This window comes from Pseudophryne corroboree, chromosome 4 (assembly GCF_028390025.1).
Source record: "Pseudophryne corroboree isolate aPseCor3 chromosome 4, aPseCor3.hap2, whole genome shotgun sequence".
In the NCBI taxonomy this organism is placed as follows: Eukaryota; Metazoa; Chordata; class Amphibia; order Anura; family Myobatrachidae; genus Pseudophryne; species Pseudophryne corroboree.
Genome location: NC_086447.1, coordinates 543,851,210 through 543,873,996, shown reverse-complemented (window position 1 = coordinate 543,873,996; position 22,787 = coordinate 543,851,210). Strand labels below are relative to the sequence as shown.

At 44.6% G+C, this 22,787-nt stretch overlaps 1 protein-coding gene across 1 annotated transcript in view; it reads left to right on the top strand.

Moving 5' to 3' along the window:
- The first annotated feature begins 19,654 nt into the window (after window positions 1–19,654).
- Window positions 19,655–22,787, top strand: part of C4H6orf58 (chromosome 4 C6orf58 homolog) — a 138,282-nt gene continuing 135,149 nt past the window's right edge. The window contains exon 1 of the mRNA XM_063919344.1: window positions 19,655–19,967. Within this exon, the coding sequence (XP_063775414.1) occupies window positions 19,655–19,967 (313 nt within the window). The remainder of the gene's footprint in view (window positions 19,968–22,787) is intronic.

Genomic DNA, 22,787 nt, shown 5'->3' with positions numbered 1-22,787 from the left:
GTGTATTCTCACATATCACTTTCCTGGTTGCCATTTCACAATTGATAATGTGCTGAGAAAGATGTGTTGCTATTGGTAGTTAAAAGTAATATTAATACGTTAAGGAGTAATTTGTAATACACGCGCACGGCTTGCCTAAGATACAAGGAAGTTTGGTGTGGTGTCCGGTAGATGATTACAGTTAAAGATCATCTACATTGATATAAACGTGTTAAATTGAATTTCTGTGGACATACCTGGCTGGCGTACACGTATCTCTAACAAAGGGCGGGACTAGTGTACGCGACGCAAGGGCCGACGCACGGAGCGTATATTACGCAACGGAGCGTCTGGGTGCGCCCACATAATACAAATCACACGATAGTATTGTTTTAGTTAGGCGATAAGGAGGCAACGCGATAATAGCGCAAATCGATCTCAGTGTCCAAAATTTTAGGCTAATAGATCCTTCTCTAGTTGTAACTCCTCGGGATTAGCCTGCAATACTGAATGAAAGGGATTTCTGCGCAGAAACAAAAGTAAAGAGTATATGAGGTGAAAGAGTGTGTATACATATATATAAGTTTCTAATTTTTGGGGTTGAACCACAGGAAATCATCGAGTTCTCGTGAAGGTACATACGTGTAAGTGACTACACGGTGGCTTGGGAGGCATCCCTTGTTAAACATTTAAAAAAAGAGCATTAGAGTATAGCAGACCAGGAGGTCTACTGTAGCACAGACAAGGTGGTCCAGACAGACCAGGAGGTCCAGGTACAGCAGACTAAGAAGTCCGCTATAGATAAAGAGTAAAAGAGCACAACACCAGAAAGGGTTGGTGCGGTACCCATATAGGCCATTAAGCTCAGGCTGAAGGAATTCGCAGCCACAATTTTCGATTCCACTGGTCGCTCTACACATAAGATTAGTTGCTTATGTGCAGAACGATTGTACCGCACGTAATTGTGTGCATTAGTTAGTAACTTGACCCAGTACCATTTGCGTACGCTAGAGGGGTCATAAACGCTATTTGTACATTCTAAAGTGATTTGGGTAATTTTTTTTATTTTAAGGGAAGTTCGCTGGTCACTTGGGAACTATCCAACAACCAATAGTTACTGGAAAGGGTTAAGTGCTCTTCGGATCACACCCACATGTTCCAGTAAATAGAGGTTCAGGTCGCAGGGGCCCTAGGTCGAGTACGCCAGCGCTAGGGCAGTGTGTGGGCGTATTGGTCGACGTGGGCGAGTGAGTTGAGTACTCGGTAAACTTCCGCCGCCGACCTACCCCGGACATCTTGGTTTTTGTAAGGGTTCGCTGAAGACCCTGATTTGAAGGTCAGAGGTAGCGAAAGCAACACCTGCAAAGATGGGGGCCAGTTGTTCAGGTAGGGGGCGATCAACCTCGGTTCGGGTTGACTTAGTAAACCGACCAATCGGGTCGGCAAGGTATGTAATGTGTGAGAAATACGGTTCACACACAGAAGTTTTGTGCGATGAATGGGAAAGAATGACTGTGCACGATGGGGAAAAATTCCCACGGGTAGGCAGTTTTAGTCCCGAGGTGTTACAGAATCTAAGGAGAAGGATATGTCTCATTAAATCTGCAAAGAGACGGATCAAACATTATGATTATTTACAGTTATGGCAACAGGAAGGTGAAATACAAAGAGGATTGGCTCAAGCGGGTGGATCTAACCCTTTCAGAAAACTGATAGCCACCGCGCCACCTCCACCATACATAACGGGAGAGAAGGTGGTTGCAGAGAATTGCACACTGGTGAATGATAAACATGCACTTAGTAACTGTATAAATGTTAAGACTAATGTAACCAAGATTGTTGATGCTAATGTTAACCCGTGCAAGCTGTACCCTGTTTTAAACTTTCCCCAGGATTGTGACCAAGAGGATGAGCCAACAACAATATCGGCACTCTCTCTAGCAGCCACCATAGCAGAAACAACAGTGGGCACGGCTCAACCCGTAAGATTAGTATCAAAGGCCCCTAGTGGAGGGACAGGTGAGATCGTATCAACTGGTAAGTACGGCACCATACAATATGCTGAAACCATTTCACCACATGCTGTAGAATCTACTCAGAATGATGTTATTGAACTTAATCCCGTTAGGGTAATTGCAGTGCCAAATGGAAAAACTGACACTTCAGGAGTCACTCCTCTCAGACACATCGCCATGCACTGCCCCTTTTCCCGAATGGAATTAAGATCAATGGTGTCTGAATTCCTTGATCCTAGGAAAGATCTAGTTGCAAGCCAGGAATACATTAGAGAGCTAGGAAATACTGTGGAGCCCAATAACAAAGACTGGCAGATATTGCTGAGGGCATGTTTACCCTCCAATGTCGACTCAGCGAGATTTTTAGCTGACTGTAAATTAGATGAAGATGTACAACCAAGATAATGTAAAGAGAATAAATTTACAGTTAAAAGAGTATTTTCCAGCTGTTGTCAAATGGAACAAAATTTTCTCCATCAAACAGAAAGAGGGAGAAACAGCAGCTGATTATTTTCATCGGGCACTACAGGATATGGCTAAGTATACAGGCATAGAAGACATTAAGACAAATGTGAATCATAGAGAAGTAGCAGTATCTGTGTTAATGGATGGTTTAAAGGAAGTATTGAGGACGAGGGTACAGACCACCCAACCATGTTGGCGAGGTCTGTCGGTGGCTACTTTAAGAGAGGCCGCTATTGATCATGATCGGAATATCACCAGACACAGGGAGTCGCAGAGTGATAAGTTAATGGCCGTAAGTATACAGGCCCTGACCACAAGGCCACCTCAGTATAAATCTCAGACCCCTGTGGGTAAGTCAAATGTGGTAACTTGTTATTTCTGTCATAAAGAGGGACACTATGCACGAGACTGTAGATCAAAGAATGCACAAAAATCATATCAACCCCCTAGACAACGACATGACACACGAAATTGGGATCAAGGACCGCAGAGACGGAGTTATGAGCCACACGCAGGGGAAACAAAAAGGTATCCCCCAAAAAGAGACTGGCAAGTCACTGATAGATCCCATTTACCCCCCTCACAGGTAATAGCTGCCAGCGCAATGCAGGGAGGCCACCACGCACCATAGGGGCGAGGCCACACCTGTAATCTGCAGCCAGTGAAATTAATTGCGAACCTTGGAAGTGAACCCGAGGTCACAATTGATGTAGCTGGTAAATCTCAAAATTTCCTTGTAGATACGGGGGCGGCCAAGTCAGTGATAAATTCGACCGTGGGCATGAGAACCACTGGTAAAACAATTCCAGCCATGGGAGTAACAGGAGTAGTACAGCACTATCCTTTCAGCAAACCTGCAGAGATTACGATAGGGCCTTTGCATACCAAGCATTCTTTTCTGCTGGCTGCATCGGCTCCGACTAATCTCCTAGGGAGAGATTTACTGTGCAAAATGGGATGCGTCATATACTGTACTCCTGAAGGTGTGTTCTTGGACATACCCGAAAACCACGCTCAGGAAGCGCAGGATATGCTAGACTCCCCAACAAGATTAATGTCACACACTGTTGTTGTAAATAGGTGTCCGTCCAAGGTAGAGGAAATGATTTCCCAGATACCGGAATCACTTTGGACCAAGGATGGACAAGACACTGGATTGATGGCAAACGTAGCCCCAGTAGTTGTGCAAGTAAAAGATGGTAGGATAGCTCCAAAAATCCCACAATATCCTCTGAAGCCAGAGGTGGAGTTAGGAGTTTTCCCTGTAATAGAGCGCTTGCTACAACAGGGCATTCTGGTAAGGACGTCCAGCACTGCAAATAGTCTCATCTTCCCTGTTAAAAAGAGTGGGGGGAGGGGTTACAGATTAGTGCAGGATCTAAGAGGGATCAACAAAATAGTTGAGAGTCAATTCCCCGTAGTACCAAATCCAGCTGTCATCCTTATGCAAATCCCTCCCACTGCCAAATTTTTCACTGTGATTGACCTCTGCTCCGCTTTCTTCTCGGTACCTCTGCACCCTGACAGTCAATACTTATTCGCATTCACATACAGAGGAGTTCAGTACACTTGGACTCGATTACCACAAGGTTTCATAGACAGTCCAAGTATTTTCTCACAAGCTCTGCATGATTGTTTACAGTCTTTCCAACCAGAGAGTGGATCAATATTGATACAGTATGTGGATGATTTACTACTGTGTTCAGATTCACTGGAAGCATCCCTGAGAGATACGAAACAGCTCCTGTTTCATCTTTCAGACACAGGACACGAGGTTTCCAAAGATAAGTTACAATTATGCCAGGCCCGGGTGAAGTATTTGGGACACTGTCTGACACAAGGACTGAGACACCTTACCGCTGATAGAATTCAAGCAATTCGTGACATGACCCTGCCACAAACCCAGCAACAGATTAGAACGTTTTTAGGAATGTGTAGGTATTGCCGTAACTGGATCCCAGGTTTTTCCATATTGGCCTTACCTTTGCAGGAGATGGTCTCATCAAGCAAACCTGATCGGATTTCGCACACAGACGAATCTGAGATGGCATTTGAGAGACTTAAACAGTGCCTAACGCAGGCACCAGCATTAGGTATGCCTGACTATGGGAAACCCTTTGAGCTGTATGGAACAGAGAGTGCTGGGTGCGCAGCAGGTGTCTTAACCCAGAAGCATGGTGATGCCAGCAGGCCGGTAGCCTACTATAGCGCTCAGCTAGATACGGTAGCGCGATCCCTCCCCACATGCTTGCGAAGTGTTGCAGCAATAGCATTGCTAGTCACAAAAAGCGAAGATGTAGTGCTAGGACACAACCTCACAATTCATACACCACATGCAGTGTCAGCCTTACTGAATTCTGCCCAAACCAGACACGTCTCATCAGCGCGGTTTACAAGATGGGAATTGGCATTGATGGCCCCCGTAAACATCACCATAAGGAGATGCATCGCATTAAATCCTGCAACGTATCTCCCAGGTGTGCCTGGACAGGCACAAAGGGTGGAGGATGAGAGTGATGGTGAAGGAGGATTTAAGATGACACACATGATTGTATGGAATATTTGACCCAAAATTTCACGGCAAGGCCTGACATCAGTGACAACCCACTGGAAGATGTAGATTTTACCTTCTACACTGACGGTAGTTGTCACAGACAGACGAACTCGGGAGACTTGTGTACTGGATACGCAGTTGTAGATGACCAAGGTACCATAGAAGCAGAACCGCTAGGCCCACCTCACTCAGCACAAGTTGCTGAACTGGTTGCCCTAACCAGAGCATGTGAATTGGCTAAGGGCAAGTCAGCCAATATTTACACAGATTCTAGGTACGCCTTCGGAGTAGTCCATGATTTCGGAGCCCTATGGCGCCTCAGAAATTTCATGACGGCAGCTGGCACACCCGTAGCGCATGCAGCCCACATCAAAAGACTTCTAACAGCGATACAGGAACCCGACAGAGTGGCTGTTATCAAGTGTAAAGCTCACACATATAGCCAAGACCCGGTATCACTTGGTAACAGCCGAGCAGACGAAGCTGCTAAATCAGCAGCCGGTAACCCCATACAAACAGATAGTACACGACTGATGGTATTTGATACTGTAAACACACAGAAATTGTGTGAAATGCAAAATTTGTGTTCCCCACAGGAAAGGGCAGTCTGGAGATCAAAAGGATATGGCCAGGAGTCCTCAGGACTCTGGACAGATGGACATGGTAAGCCAGTGGCACCCAGAGCATACCTTCCAAGTCTAGCGGAAGCAGCACACGGGCTGACTCATCTAGGCAAAGAAGGAATGTGTAAGCTAGTAAGAGCTTATTGGTGCGCCCCAGGATTTTCCTCCCATGCGGGTAAAAGAGCAATGACATGTCTCACCTGCTTAAGGAAGAATATCGGAAAAGCAATACCAACAGAGCCATCCCATATCCCTCCGACAGATGGTCCTTTCCAGGTAATACAGATTGATTTCATACAATTGCCACCTTGTAGAAATGTAAAATATGTATTGGTCTGTATTGATGTGTTCTCAAATTGGGTTGAAGCATTTCCTGCGGCCACAAATACCGCTGTATTTACTGCAAAGAAAATTGTGCTGGAATTTGTGTGTAGGTACGGTATCCCTAGAATAATTGAAAGTGATAGGGGTACCCATTTCACAGGTGAAGTCTTTCAAACAATGTGTAAGTTGATGGGAATTAATAGTAAGCTGCATACTCCGTACCGCCCCCAGGCGAGCGCGAAGGTGGAAAGAGTAAACAGCACTATTAAAAATAAATTGAGCAGGGTAATGACTGAAACAGGACTGTTATGGCCTGAAGCTTTGCCAATCGTACTATACAGCATCAGAACCACTCCCAGGTCCCCTCTAAATCTGTCTCCTTTTGAAATTCTGTTTGGTCGACAACCCCATGTTATGATTAACCTCCAGGATGATTTGAAATGTAACAATGAAGTAACCGTAAAGTACTTGGTTAAGATGAGTAAGCAATTGAGGAATCAGAATGATAATCTAAAGTTGGTGATTCCTGATTTGCCAGACAGTAATTGTCATGACATTGAACCTGGGGATTATGTAATGATACGGAATTTTCTACGCTCAGGTTGCCTTATTGACAGATGGGAAGGACCATATCAAGTCTTATTGACCAGCACAACTGCTTTGAAGGTTGCCGAGAGAGAGACTTGGGTCCATTCGTCTCATTGTAAAAAGGTCACTGACCCAGAGAGGTCCCGTGATAAAGAACAGACGGTAGAGGTTGTATCACTAGAGTGTCTGTTCAGGGAGGATTGAGACGACACCTGAGCGCTGAGAATAACAAGACCGGAAGCTTGTCGAGCCAGATTTCTTTTTCCCATTTGTTATTTTCTCCAGTTCCCACCTCCCTCCTATTTCCTTTCCCCCTTCTTATTTTTCTCCTTTTACTCCTCTAAGATGGACTTGCCCCAAGAGACTGTGATCCGGATTTTCCTGTTGACCATGATGTTGACCAGAGCAGTCTGTTTCGGTGAGAGTACCATGGAGGTCGAGAAAGGATCAGGAATGGGTTCTGATGACCAGGATGCAGGCGTAGATTTCCAAGAACAACATAATCTCCGAGTAAAGGCGAGTATCAGAAAACGATCTGGTAGCATTGACAATAGAAGGAATTGTGAAGGATTGTTAGCTGAAGAGAACTGCATCTGTAGGCATTGTGACAATATAGTTGAGGATGGGTGCATAAAGAAATGTCAGTCCAGTTTTAATGTCCACATGGACCGGCATCCATTGAGTGACTATCACTCCTTAGTGGGTAAAGTGTTAAATCAGACAGACTGTTGGGTATGCTCTCAAGTACCTCAAGGCCATAGCAAATCAGGACTAGTACCATTCCCATTAACTGTAGGAGAGGTACTTGAGCTAAGTGGTGGGAGGCCGGTGGACAAGAGGTTTAATATCTCTAGTCCTCCTAGTTTGAAGCTCCACCAATATCATGTGGATAGGTCTTTAGTATGCTTTAACATTTCCAATCCCCGAAAGCCGGGAAATTGGTAAGTGTCATGGAGTAATCAAACCATGACCTTTTCATACAGAGCCGACAGAATGCCCATAGACACAGAACTTATACGCCAGATAGCCGACCATAGGAAATTTTTCCGGTATAGGTACACCTTAGGAAGTAGGACCATGCGAGTTGGAGAGGTATCACCAGGATACTGTGCACAGATCGTACAAACTGATACGTGTACTAAACAGATGGGAGAATTAGGGTTAGGAGATTTCACATGGAAAATTTGTAACATAATAATGTCATACTCCGTCCCATATGTTCTCCCCGATGATGCATATTTCATATGTGGGAGGAAGGCGTATAAGTGGCTTGCCCAAAACTCAGAGGGATTGTGCTATATTGGAAAAGTACTGCCTGAAGTAATGACTGTAACCCATAACAAAATGAAAGATATTCACCGCAGTGCCCAAGCTCCTTATACTCACACTCATTACGAGCACACCGTTAAACGGCACCTGATAGAGAGAACAGAGCATCCGGCCTCTGACCTGATCCATGAATCCACCGGGATTCAATTCCTAATCACGTTAGATATCACTCGTACCGCCAGAGGAATGATAAATTATAAATATATATCTGCGCTTGCAAATTTATTAGACAATATCACCGAAATGTATGACGACACATTCAGGTACACTGGGAAAGAGTTACAAGCCTACAAAACAGAACTGGTTCAGCATAGGATGATTCTCAATTACCTCACAGCTGTGACAGGCGGGTATTGTGTTACCCTGGCAACTCAATATGGAATAAAGTGCTGCACGTACATTACAAACAGCACGGAGGACCCAGCCGAGGTCATAGACCAAAAGATGGATGACATTTTACAATTAAAGTGGGAGTTTCGAAGGAAACACAATCTCACAATCGCTGCTGTGGGTAATGAGCTGACCAGTTGGGTGTCATGGTTGAACCCACGAAATTGGTTCTCGGGCTTAGGAGAATGGGCCTAAGGTATTATTATGGATGTAGGGAAATTTCTTTTGTGTATTCTGGGAGTCGTCATATTGGTTGGCCTGATATTTAGATGCGTTCGGGTTTTAGCGAAGCGTAAAAGTAATACCAGGGTGATGAGTCTAAGGAGCGAGGACACTGTACTAACAACAACTAATTTGACGTATGACCCAACGATAGAGACAATGTTGTGATGAAAATGTGATTCCACGGTCCGTTTCTTTCACCCGTTTCTCCTTTGTTTTCCTCCAAGGTACAAAGACATCTGTTTGGAAGAAGAATTTGACAACCTCTTTTATACAGACCATTGATGGACAATGCCATAGACCCCCAATATCCCTAGTGACTTTAACTTTCACGATAGCCCAATACTTTAAAGATTGTAAGTCTATGGACATTGAGAAAGCTTTTTGCTCACCATTTATAGCAAAAGCATCGGGAGACTACAGTCAACATGTACATCGAGACAAGACACAAGACAAGACCTCAATCGGCAAATGTATATTAAACTCACATAGTTTATGACTGCATTTACCATAATTGCTTCTTATCTTCATTTCTACAATCTTCAGGTAATGACACACATAGTCAATAGGGAATATAGGCACAGATATCAGCACTCACATATCCCCCCAATCATGTATCATCAACTAAAATGTGCTCCCCCATTTTGTTACAACCAAAAGCCGAAAAGAGCTCGGTAAAGTTTGACAGCCCATCCACAGACCCTTGATACGGGATAAGAAGGAATTCAAAAGTATACTTCGCAATACCTCGAAGCTTGATCTAAAACACGTACGGCACGATGATACATGACTCCTCAAACATGGATTCATACACACATGCTTCTACTATCTCACTAGGTCATACCTTTTTCCCACCTGATCCTCTTCTCCCTTACCTAATCATAGAAATGTATTTACATATGACATATATTTTTCTTTTTTGAACTGTTTTAGGAAGTGGCAGTTATTGATGACTGCCAAAGGGTGGACTGTCAAAGTCGGAAAAATATCATGCTACACGTTGCCATATATCCACCCCATGCGCGTGCCTGCTGCACGTGCACATTCTCTCCCGTGCGTGCGGATACTCGCAGCCGCGTGATGGCGCCTCGGCCATGCGCTCGAGCGCGTGGTATGTGCATTTACGGTAGAGTTTGTGTGCGTCTAGCGGGCGACTCAATTGTTAAATAATAAAACCAAATAGTATGTTTTATAGATAATGTTCCCCTTAATAATGACTGTAAGTTTGTTTCATGTAGATGGTCGCTGGACAGAGGAATTCCTCTTTGTATGGTACGAAGGGTCAGATAGGGTTTGAACAGCTGTGTCTGGTACCTAACAAAAGAACTTTTTATTAGAAACAATCCGGTGCTGGTTAGGTAAAGATTAATTGCTCCTGCGTATAGTTATAGCCATTAGTATTTTCTGGACATTTACTATATTTGCGATTCATTACCCATGCGGCGGGAATCTTCAGATTCCCTCCCACCTGAGCAGTTTGATATAGTCGCAGCCCACCTGTTCAAACTAACCTATGACCTTTTGTTATGATGCAGGGAGACATTCCTGTGACCAATGAACAATGAGATTGTAGGTCCCTTTGTAGTATACTGTACTCAGTGTATATAAGATCAGCCAGCCTGGGCAGCTCTCTCACTCTCCACAAACGGTTTTCATATTGACTAACTTGGAGCTGGTACCAGAAGCTGCGCAGCGATCATTCCCAGTGTGTGTAAGTAATTCTCTGTAATCAACTTGTTCTCTGTTTGTATTGGCCATTCCCTCTCTCTCTGTTATAGTATGAGTTTGTGACGCTATTGTATATTTCTGTCTAAATATTCTGTTAGAATTATATGTTAGTTTGTAGTGTATGACTTGTAAACTGTTTCCCCTTTTCAATATAACTAAAAGCTTGTTAGTAAAGGTGTTGGAACCTTAGCAAGGTATCGCGTGTTCATTACATTGCAGAGGGTAATAGGAGCGTCTCGATCGCTCAAATCAGCTTTAGTATTAACAAGGTTAAGCAGCGTTATATCGCTACAATATTTCAGTACAAGGTTTACAGTATAAGAGTATCCTTTCGGTGCGTTACATTCAAGGTTTACTGATTGTCATCCTGTGAGCGTCTGCGCCGCTCGTGATCTCCTCGTGGTCTCGAGCGTACGCTACGCTGGTAGTGTAGCATTACGGTAGTCAACCGCCTATAGCGTGCCCGACACCACGCATTAAGCTGTGAACGAGCGTGTCGCATGTGCGTCTCGATCACGGCCGAGCGTATGCTACGCTAAGTGCGTACCCTTACGGTACCTCATACGCCAATTGCGTACTGTGTCTCTTACCCATTTATTGTGAATGTTATAAGATAAATAGTTAGCTTTATCACAAGGCTCTTATATAGGAACCAAAACCCACAAGAATCCAGTGACAGGAGGACAACATTGTGCCTTGATTTGAAAGCCAAATCTAGAAGCAAAACCCGAGCCATGGCTCAGATACAGGGCCGGACTGGCCATCTGGCACTTCTGGCAAATGCCAGAAGGGCCGATGGCCACGTGGGCTGGTCCAGCGCTCACTGAGACACGCTGCCGCTCAGTCCAGCGGCAGCGTGTCTCAGCTGTCAGGGGAGGAGAGCGTGCCAGCGCAGCTATGTCTGGCTGCGTATAGTGGACTTCAAACCAGCCGCCGGTTCGTGAGCCAATCAGAGCTCGCGGACCGGCAGCCAATCAGGATCCGCCGTTGCCGGTCCGCAAGCTCTGATTGGCTCACGAACCGGTGGCTGGTTTGAAGTCCGCTACACGCCGCCAGACATAGCCGCTTTGGCGCTCTCTCAGCTCCTGACAGCCTCACGTAGCCCACTTGGATCTAGCTTCAACCTCAGTCACATCCCAGCTGGAGGAGCCGGAGGAGCAGCAGCAGCGGTAAGCAACTGCAGCACTGCTGTGGGGGCAATTGGCTGGCACTGTGGGGGCAATTGTTTACCTGGCACTGTGGGGGCATTTGTATACCTGGCACTGTGGGGGCAATTGGCTGGCACTGTGGGGGCAATTGTTTACCTGGCACTGTGGGGGCAATTGGCTGGCACTATGGGGGCATTTGCATACCTGGCACTGTGGGGGCAATTGTTTACCTGGCACTGTGGGGGCATTTGTATACCTGGCACTGTGGGGGCAATTGGCTGGCACTGTGGGGGCATTTGTATACCTTGCACTGTGGGGCATTTGTGGATCTGGCTCTGTGGGGGCATTTGTGGATCTGGCTCTGTGGGGGCATTTGTGGATCTGGCACTGTGGGGGCATTTGTATAACTGGCACTGTGGGGCATTTGTGGATCTGGCACTGTGGGGGCATTTGTGGATCTGGCACTGTCGGGCATTTGTGGATCTGGCACTGTGGGGGCATTTGTGGATCTGGCACTGTGGGGACATTTGTGGATCTGGCACTCTGGGGCATTTGTGGATTTGGCACTGTGGGGGCATTTGTATACCTGACACTGTGGGGGGCAATTGTGGATCTGACACTGCACTATTGGGGGCATATGTCTGTGTATCACGTCCCATTTTAATTGGCCACACCCATATATTTGGCGCACGCACCTTCGGCGCGCACACACAGTACCTCTGTGGGACACTTTCTGTCTGATTGGTCGCCGCTTAGGCCCGCCGGGAGTGCACACAGACGCTCTCATTCTAGTGAATGGGGCGCGTGCGTGTCCATGCACCTTTTCTGGAGCGCTCACTGAGACACGCTGCCGCTCAGTCCAGCGGCAGCGTGTCTCAGCTGTCAGGGGAGGAGAGCGTGCCAGCGCAGCTATGTCTGGCTGCGTATAGTGGACTTCAAACCAGCCGCCGGTTCGTGAGCCAATCAGAGCTCGCGGACCGGCAGCCAATCAGGATCCGCCGTTGCCGGTCCGCAAGCTCTGATTGGCTCACGAACCGGTGGCTGGTTTGAAGTCCGCTACACGCCGCCAGACATAGCCGCTTTGGCGCTCTCTCAGCTCCTGACAGCCTCACGTAGCCCACTTGGATCTAGCTTCAACCTCAGTCACATCCCAGCTGGAGGAGCCGGAGGAGCAGCAGCAGCGGTAAGCAACTGCAGCACTGCTGTGGGGGCAATTGGCTGGCACTGTGGGGGCAATTGTTTACCTGGCACTGTGGGGGCAATTGGCTGGCACTATGGGGGCATTTGCATACCTGGCACTGTGGGGGCAATTGTTTACCTGGCACTGTGGGGGCATTTGTATACCTGGCATTTGTATACCTGGCACTGTGGGGCATTTGTGGATCTGGCTCTGTGGGGGCATTTGTGGATCTGGCTCTGTGGGGGCATTTGTGGATCTGGCACTGTGGGGGCATTTGTATAACTGGCACTGTGGGGCATTTGTGGATCTGGCACTGTGGGGGCATTTGTGGATCTGGCACTGTCGGGCATTTGTGGATCTGGCACTGTGGGGGCATTTGTGGATCTGGCACTGTGGGGACATTTGTGGATCTGGCACTCTGGGGCATTTGTGGATTTGGCACTGTGGGGGCATTTGTATACCTGACACTGTGGGGGGCAATTGTGGATCTGACACTGCACTATTGGGGGCATATGTCTGTGTATCACGTCCCATTTTAATTGGCCACACCCATATATTTGGCGCACGCACCTTCGGCGCGCACACACAGTACCTCTGTGGGACACTTTCTGTCTGATTGGTCGCCGCTTAGGCCCGCCGGGAGTGCACACAGACGCTCTCATTCTAGTGAATGGGGCGCGTGCGTGTCCATGCACCTTTTCTGGAGCGCGCGTGCTTAGTTAAAACCTTTATTTTTCCATACCCCCACTTCAACATTTCCACTTCAACCAATGGTTGTGTGTATTTTAATACAGAATGATGTACACTTGTATGTTGTTATAATATTAATTATATTTGTAAGAGCATAGACTAAGAAGTAGGAGGAGTCGGGAATAGTAAGGGGAGGAGTCAGATGCTGACACCGAGGTGGACCTGTGTGCTTCAAAAATGCCAGGGCCTATTTTTGGTCCCAGTCCGGCCATGCTCAGATATACATGAATCCTAGAAGTTCGGGTGTATTCGGATTTCCTAAAATATGAACCGCTCATCTAATAATTAATCAAAGATATCATTTGATCTGTTAAATGGGTAGTGAAGTCCCTAGTGAGGACAATGTTAAGTTTAGCTAAAATGAAAAGTAGATGGGTGCTTAGGTATGGATTTTTATAGTGTCAGATGTTTTTACAAGTGGAGAAAATCTGTGGTGCCACCAAATTGTGCTCCATGCAGGGGCACACCTAGACAGGAAGAGGACCATGTGCAGACTCTGTCTGGGCCCTCTCCTCTCTTCCCGGCAGTGCTGTATACTCTGGGCACTAGGGGACCCTAGCGCTGTCCCAAAGTCTAGTGCACATGCACAGATCTCTGGGAAAATGATGCTGTGGCCATTTTCCCAGTGATTTCCATAGTGCACATGTGCAAAATGCTGGGAAAATGTCTGCTGCACCATTTTCTTGGTGATTTCTGCAGCACTGCTACTGCCAATGCAGGTCTCTGGAGTGTAAGTATTGAAAAAAAATGGGTGCAGGGTGTGCAGTGTGGGCTCCCCTAGACCCCATGGGCCTCTGGGCACCATACACATTACATACATTATAAATCCGCCAGTGGCTCCATGTGTTCGGGGAGGAGACGCAGCACAGAGATTAAGGAAAGAATGAGAAAAAAATAATTTCCCTTATATATTTCCATTAACTTCTACCTAACTCACCATCAAAAAAACACAAACAAATTAAAAAATGTAAATCCTATTCTTTGCGTGATACAGTAGAAGAAATATGGGCCCTCATTCCGAGTCGTTCGCTCGGTATATTTCATCGCATCGCAGTGAAATTCCGCTTAGTACGCATGCGCAATATTCGCACTGCGACTGCGCCAAGTAATTTAACAATGAAGATAGTATTTTTACTCACGGCTTTTTCTTCGCTCCGGCGATCGTAATGTGATTGACAGGAAATGGGTGTTACTGGGCGGAAACACGGCGTTTCAGGGGCGTGTGGTTAAAAACGCTACCGTTTCCGGAAAAAACGCAGGAGTGGCCGGAGAAACGGAGGAGTGTCTGGGCGAACGCTGGGTGTGTTTATGACGTCAAACCAGGAACGACAAGCACGGAACTGATCGCAGATGCCGAGTAAGTCTGAAGCTACTCTGAAACTGCTAAGTAGTTTGTAATCGCAATATTGCGAATACATCGGTCGCAATTTTAAGAAGCTAAGATTCACTCCCAGTAGGCGGCGGCTTAGCGTGTGTAACTCTGCTAAAATCGCCTTGCGAGCGATCAACTCGGAATGAGGACCATAACTTTTTAAATAGAAACACTGCAATGCAAGACTATATTTTACAGTTTGAACATCTTAATGACAGAGATCTGTGATATCTAATGTGTTAACAGTCTAAAACTTATATAAAAAATAAGTTTTCATGGAAATCATGCATAAAATTTCCCCAAAAATAAGTTTGTACATATGTATTATAGTCTCTGTTATGAAGAAACTGACAGTTATTTACAAATTGTTTATGCTTTGAATTAGTGCATATTTTTTTTTAAATTTGGTGACATTACAGTGGTACAGTATGTTGGGTGTAAGATTTTACATTGGTCTAGGAGGGATGTTGACATTTTACTGGGCTGGGGGGGGGGGTGGGAATATTAAAGTTGTTTGTTAGGTGTTGAGGGGTTAGTACATTTTACTGGGCTTGGAGGGGTGCAGATATAATATTGGGTTTGGAGGAGTAGGGATATTACAGTGGGATACGACAGTTGTGGATTTGATAGGTGGCTTGAAAGAGAGAGGGTTGCGAGGTTAAAGCTTCAGGCAGGAGTGGGGTTGTTACAGGTAGGGTGGCCAATCCCGGCCCTTTTTTTCAATCCCGGGTACCGGGATTGAAAAATGGTCAATCCTGGGATTCCCAGGATACCCGGGATTGGCTTTCTTATTGCATGTCCGCCTGCCCCGTCTCACCCCACCCGCCCCACAGATATAAATCAACTCACCAAACTACCGGGGGTGGGAGATTAACTTCATCCAGATGTTGGGGGCAGTGGGCGCTCTGTTGTCTGCACGGGGAGCGGAAGGAGGCGGCGGGTGATAACTGCCTTACCATCAGTCTCAGCGGCTGGTGACTGTGCAGCGTAACATAAGAGTCAGAGATCACGCTGTGCAGGGAGAGCTGGGAGAAGGGAGCAGGGCAGCGTTGAGCGTCCTGAGGATGCTCTACGCTGTCTGGCATTAAAGGGCCGCTTGATCCCTCAATCACAGGGATTGGAGCTTCCAATCCCGGGATTGAAGCCCGGCCTATTTTTGGTCTAAATCACGGGAACCCACCGATCCCAGGATTGGCCAATCTAGTTACAGTGTGTTTAACATGATTGTGACATTAGTGAGCTTAAAGGGGTGAGGTTATTTTTATGGTAAGAGAGGGGATTTTAAAGTGGGGAGGAAAAGCATGGATGGGGATTTTACTGTGGGCTGGAAGCACAGGCATAGTGTGGAGTCATGACACCATGAGCAGGGTCATGTCACGGCGCCCCCTCCTCCCACCACCACACATATACTGTATATATAGATTCACACACATATAGGCACAGACATACATAAACAGACACATATACACAGATATAGAAACAGACATATACACATAAACACACACATACAGATGGAGCCATACTATTTGTGGCACCATCTGTGCCTGGGCGTGCCCGCCAAGGTGCGCCCATCTCAGCATCATATACACACAGATATACACAGACATACACATATACACAGACATACATAACACACAGACATACAGTACATAAACACTCACATATACTCACACATACTGTATACAAAGAAATATACACAAAAACACATATACACACAGACGTACATAAGCACACATATATACACACATATATACATAGACATAAACGTATACACATAAACACACACAGACGGTATTCGTTTGGATGGTCAACCATATTAAAGTCGACAGTCACTAGGTCGACCACTATTGGTTGACATTGATGTGGTCAACATGGACATATGGTCGACACATGACAGGTCAACACATGAAAAGGTCGACATGGCTTTTTAAAAAAAAAAAAAAGAAAAATAGATTTTTTTAGCTTTCTCATACTGTACCATCCACATGAACTATGATTGGGAACGGTAACCGCAGCATGGTGAGCGAAGTGAGCCATGCAAGGGGACACGGTACACTAATTCAAGTTCCTGGTCATGTTACGGAAAAAATGACACCAAAAACAGTTAAAAAATCCATGTCGACCTTTTTATGTGTTGACCTGTCCCGTATCGACCATTTTCATGTGTCAACTATTAGTCTATGTCTGTGTCGACCAATAGTGGTCATCCTAATGAATGTCAACCTTAACATGGTCGACCATTCATACCAGAACCCACACAGACATATACACACACATATAAACACATTTACACACAAACACTCACATTTACACACAATCGTCCACATTTACACACACAAACACATACATATATACACACACACACACACACACACACACACACAGACATATACACACATATCACATATACACATAAACACACAGTATACACAGACATAAATACATACACATAAACACATCCACATATACACACAGTATACAGGCATCAATTCTCACCAAAAAGAGGGCAGCAGCTACTTGTTCTAGCCTGGAGGGACTGAGCTTCTATGTGTTTGACAGGCTGGGCCTCCGTGGGTAGGACTGAGGAAAGGGAAGGGGTGGCCTCCACACTGCCTGCATGTTCCATATCACTGAATGCTGATACAGTACCTGACAGCCAGGAAGGTTCTTTTGACAAGCCTCCAAACCTCCCCTCTTCCCCAACACCAGACCACACTGCACTGCACTGCACTTGACTTTCTGCATTGCAATCAGTGATATGGCACATGCCGGCAGTGTGGTGGCCACTCCTTCCCTCTCTTCTAGTCATCTCCTCCTACCCAGCTCCCAGCTCTGCTACAGAGAGTCGGTGCCTCCTGTCCTCAGTGGCACCTGGAGCTCAAACTCCACTTGTTCCACCCTCGCTACGCCCCTGGCTAGAAGCAGTGGGAACATTTACTTTGGCTGAGGGGAATACAGGTGTTGGGGTACAATAGTGGGCTGAGGGGAGGAGAATCAAGAGTTAGGGTTCTGAGAGTAGGTTGTATTGGTGTAGATATTACAGTGGGCTAGAAGTCATAGAATGATGAGGAAATTGCAGCGGGCTTGAAATGGATTGAGGGGTGGGGGTCCGCAGTATAATAGGGAATATAATTGGACAGGACCTATAATCCTTAAAACACTCATTACAGGTTGAGTAACCCATATCCAAATATTCCGAAATACGGAATATTCCAAAAAAAGGAATTTTTTGAGTGAGAGTGAGATAGTGAATCCTTTGTTTTCTGATGGCTCAGTGTATACAAACTTTGTTTAATACACACAGTTATTAAAAATATTGTATTAAATTACTTTTAGGCTGTCTGTATAAGGTGTATATGAAATATAAATGAATTGTGTGAATGTACACACACTTTGGGGGTCATTCCGAGTTGTTCGCTCGGTAAAAATCTTCGCATCGCAGCGATTTTCCGCTTAATGCGCATGCGCAATGTCCGCACTGCGACTGCGCCAAGTAAATTTGCTATGCACTTAGGAATTTTACTCACGGCATTTTCATCGTTCTGGCGATCGTAATGTGATTGACAGGAAATGGGTGTTACTGGGCGGAAACAGGCCGTTTTATGGGCGTGTGGGAAAAAACGCTACCGTTTCCGGAAAAACGCAGGAGTGGCCGGAGAAACGGGGGAGTGTATGGGCGAACGCTGGGTGTGTTTGTGACGTCAAACCAGGAACGACAAGCAGTGAAATGATCGCAGATGCCGAGTAAGTCTGGAGCTACTCAGAAACTGCTACGAGGTGTGTAATCGCAATATTGCGAATACATCGTTCGCAATTTTAAGATGCTAAGATTCACTCCCAGTAGGCGGCGGCTTAGCATGAGCAAATCTGCTAAAATCCACTTGCGAGCGAACAACTCGGAATGACCCCCTTTGTTTGATGCACAAAGTTATTAAAAATATTGGCTAAAATGACCTTCAGACTGTGTGTATAAGGTGTATATGAAGCATACATGCATTCTGTACTTAGACTTAGGTCCCATCGCCATTATATTTCATGGTATGCAACTATTCCAAAATACGGAAAAATCCAATATCCAAAATACTTCTGATCCCAAGCATTTTGGATAAGGGATACTTAACCATATTATTAAATAGGGGCTAGTGGCAGATAATGAGGTCTATTTATAAACATGCTTGCTGTTGATTTAATGTTGAGCTGGTTTGTGGAAAGGCCCTCACTGCTTGCTAGACATTTTCCAAACAGAGCACCAACATTCAAGGATTCATACAAGCTCAAAGATTCTTTCAAGCAGCACCAGGTAATCAAATCTGCAAGAAAAGGTAGGAGAGAGGGATATTCTGCCAACATTTTAGTTTTCGGTGTTGCAGCCCCAAATATGGGTTGCTGCCCCTCTAGGTCAGGGCTTTGTCTCCATGTCAATGACAATTGGGAGGTAAGTTTATCATAATACTAAAATAATGCCTCTTTGGGAGGGAGGCCGCATGTTACCTACAGAATCTGCATTATTTCAGTGCTTGACTTTTTCTCTGCATTTTGAATGTGTCCCATTGCTCCATTTGCAGAATAGTAAACTTGCATAATTCAAGGTTGTGACCACAATAGCTTTACAGATGAGCACAATCAGTACATTACATTGTGAAAACAATTTATATTCTATGAGTAAGCATCATAAATTTTGCATAGCCACTTTATATATCATCAGATAATAACAGGATATTTTAGAACAAACATTGTGAACATTAAGTACAACGCATCACTTATTATTGCTCAGCAAATTAAGCTGGAACATTTGTATTGGTTTCCTTTGTCAGAATGCAAATATATTGAGTAAACTTTATTTGACTTTCACATTTTAGTTTGCCTTTGCAGCTTTAAAAAAAAAACCCATGGGAAAGCAGCATATGTCATTGCTAATAGATCAGAGTACAGAGCAGTAGGTATTTAAAGAACTGGGTCTCAGAGCTGCCCGTACCTTGTTCTAAAAATGATATCATCCCAGGCAGTGGCTGCATTATTGCTTTTGCCTCTAATATTGGGATTAAGCAGTGCTGATTCTAAAGTAACAAATAATATTGCTGGTTACCCACCAATGTGGGACCTTGTTCCAGGGAATCTGAGTGATTTCAGCATTCTCAATGACAAGGTTGTAATCAACCCCTGGGATTATCTGGGAAGGATGGGGATGTATAAAATACTATTAGATGTCACAGCACCATTTTTGGATATGAAAGAACCAGGCAACAAAGAGAACATACTTTGGGGATTGCCTTTGCAAAATGGATGGCAGTTTCGTACAGGTAATACTACATGAATAACTTGGAGATCTCTGAGACTAAATAAGATTTAGGGATCTTAGGGGCACCTTATTGTCTCAGGTCTTATTTATATTTATAAGGATCTATCTTTGTTTCTTAATTTACCTATTAACTTTGTATTTATTAAATTTAAGCATGCAAGAACTAGCAACTTTACAACTAAATATATATTAATTGTTCTATTAGTTGATGGTGCAAATATTGATTTGAATAACATGTTGTTAAAATATTTAATAGAGCATAGATACTGTACTGTATGTATGTTTTTGTTATTCATCCTCTGTCAGTAATATTCTACATATTTAGATTTTCTCGATTTTTGTTGTTGCGGGATTTAGGGCTGATTCTGAGTCATTGGCAATGCTGGTATTTGCACAAAAGACTAATGTTATTCAAATGTGTATGCATCTAAGTATATATAGCATACCTCCCAACTGTCCCGATTTTCATGGGACAGTCCCATTTTTGGGGACTGTCCCGCTGTCCCACCAGCGGGCAGCTGGGTCCCACGGTGGGGGGGAGGGGGGGAAGGGGCACAGTTGGGAGGCTCTGTCTCTCGCTGCCATGCTTAGCAGAGCAGCGGTGAATAGACGCTGTGCGCATGCGTACAGCATCTATTCACTGGAGACAGAGGGAGAGGGGGCATGCCAGCAGCTCACAGAATGCTGGGCATGCCCCCTTAGTGATGAAAACGGGGCGTGGCTCGCGATCACAGGTCCTCGACGCATGTGTGTCCCTCTTCCAATGAGGACAAAGTTGGGAGGTATGATATAGTCACACAGAACATGCATCCCATGGTGTATATGCAGATATGTAGCACCCAGGTCACAAACTGTTTGAACCGCTTCCATCAGGCAGACGCTACAGGTCCATTCCTGCGAAGTCGACCAGATCCATTGAAAGCTTCTTCCCACTAACTGTCCACCAGCTGAACTATATATAAAAAGTCTAACATGTATAATATGTCTAATATGTCGAGTCTATCGTACAGTTGCAATGTGCAGTATGAACTCATACGTGTAACGTTTGTAATGTATGCTACGTTTTTCCCCCTTCTTATGCTATGTATTCCCCCTTCATGTTGCTGCTTGACGATGCACTGTACCGCAAAAAATTCCTAGTGTACGTGAGTACACCTGGCCAATAAAGCTGATTCTGATATGCACAGGGGTCGCAATAATGATTGAGATGCACGGTCTGAGAAATTTTGGATGTGTTGTGGGAGTGTTACGGGTGTGTTGCATTACTAATTTCAAACTCGGACACTTAGTCACTTACATAGTACCTAGTATGGGGCTGGTGCAAGTCTCGATGGTTGCATCTAAAGATGCACAAGGTGGGTGTCTCAGTCATTTCACATTCAGTCGCACACTTGTACACCAGGGGAAGACCTTTTACTAGTATTAGCATGAAGTCGCAGAGGCTACATTGGCAAAACACGCTAAATCGGTTGCAGCAGCATGTGACTCAGAATTAGATATCTGCGGTTTGATTTTATTAGAAATCTGAACTCACTTGAATTTAGGGGATCCAAGCTGAACCGAATCCCTATTCAAAGCTTCCCTTGTGTTGAAACTCGAATTTAAGATCTGAATCTTGGGTTTTGAATTTCTTGCAAGTCCCTCCCTCACAATTTCAGGGGCCATTTCACAAGGATAGTGTGGCAAAAATTTACAGGAAATTACTGGAAACGATGATAGATGAATTTCGTTGAGGTTAATAATACTGTAGGTACAGAAATAGGTCTAGATTACATGATTTTAGCTGTTTTATCAATTTTCAAGTAATCTAAAACCAAATCCAAATCTGAACCAAAATACTTAAGGATGGTTTTGCCAGAACTGAAAAAAACAAAACTCTGAGGGTGGTTTTGGCAAAACCATCCTAAAGTATTTTGGTTCATATTTGGATTTAGTTGTAGATTACTTGAAAGTTGAAACCAACTAAACTATATTTAGTTTTAGATTACTTGAAACCAACTAAACTAAAACACGAGTGTCCGTGCACTCTAGTCAGAATCAGCCCTTTAAACAGTGATTATTTTTAAGTGAAAGCCAGTGTGATGTGTATGTTTAATATTTGAGATCCATTGCCTGCAGTATGGTTTCTCAGCCTTCAAATTGACAACTTCTATTGGCTGCTGGAAAAATGGTATCAATCTTTTCTTCTTCCAAGACTATTTCTTCCTTCCATAAACTTAAAATCCAGTGTTTAGTTTAATGGTGATCTAAAAGTATTGTAATATGTACTATGTTACTTTAGTCTACAGACGTTGCTCATGATAATCTACTGTTGACAAAATCAAAGGGCCATTTCTCTCCTTACATCCTCTATCAACTCTCCCCTACTTTCAACACTGTTAATCACCCTTTTCTCCTTGACACCCTCCACCACTTTGGCTTATTTGACTGTCCTCCCCAGGCTCACCTATTACTTCTCAGGTCACTCATTTGTATTGTATTCATGTTATGTTTTCAGCATTCATGTATGTATACTGTATTTGTAATAGCGGAACTATGGACTCTGTAGTTCCCTGTAAATAAATGATGATCTTGATAATGATAAATCATTTTTCACAAAAAGAACAGTCTTTTAGGATATGTGCTGTTAATTTTTAACTCTCACAAATCAACAATTTGGTCTTCTGGTCATATATTGCTCCAAGCATGATATAGACATTCTGACAAAAGGATAATATAAGGTAGCACAGTCACCTTAGCATAAAATAATTATTTTCAAATAAGTTTACTATTTTCTCACATCTAAAAATATCAGTAACAATTCAGTTCTATTTTCTACCTA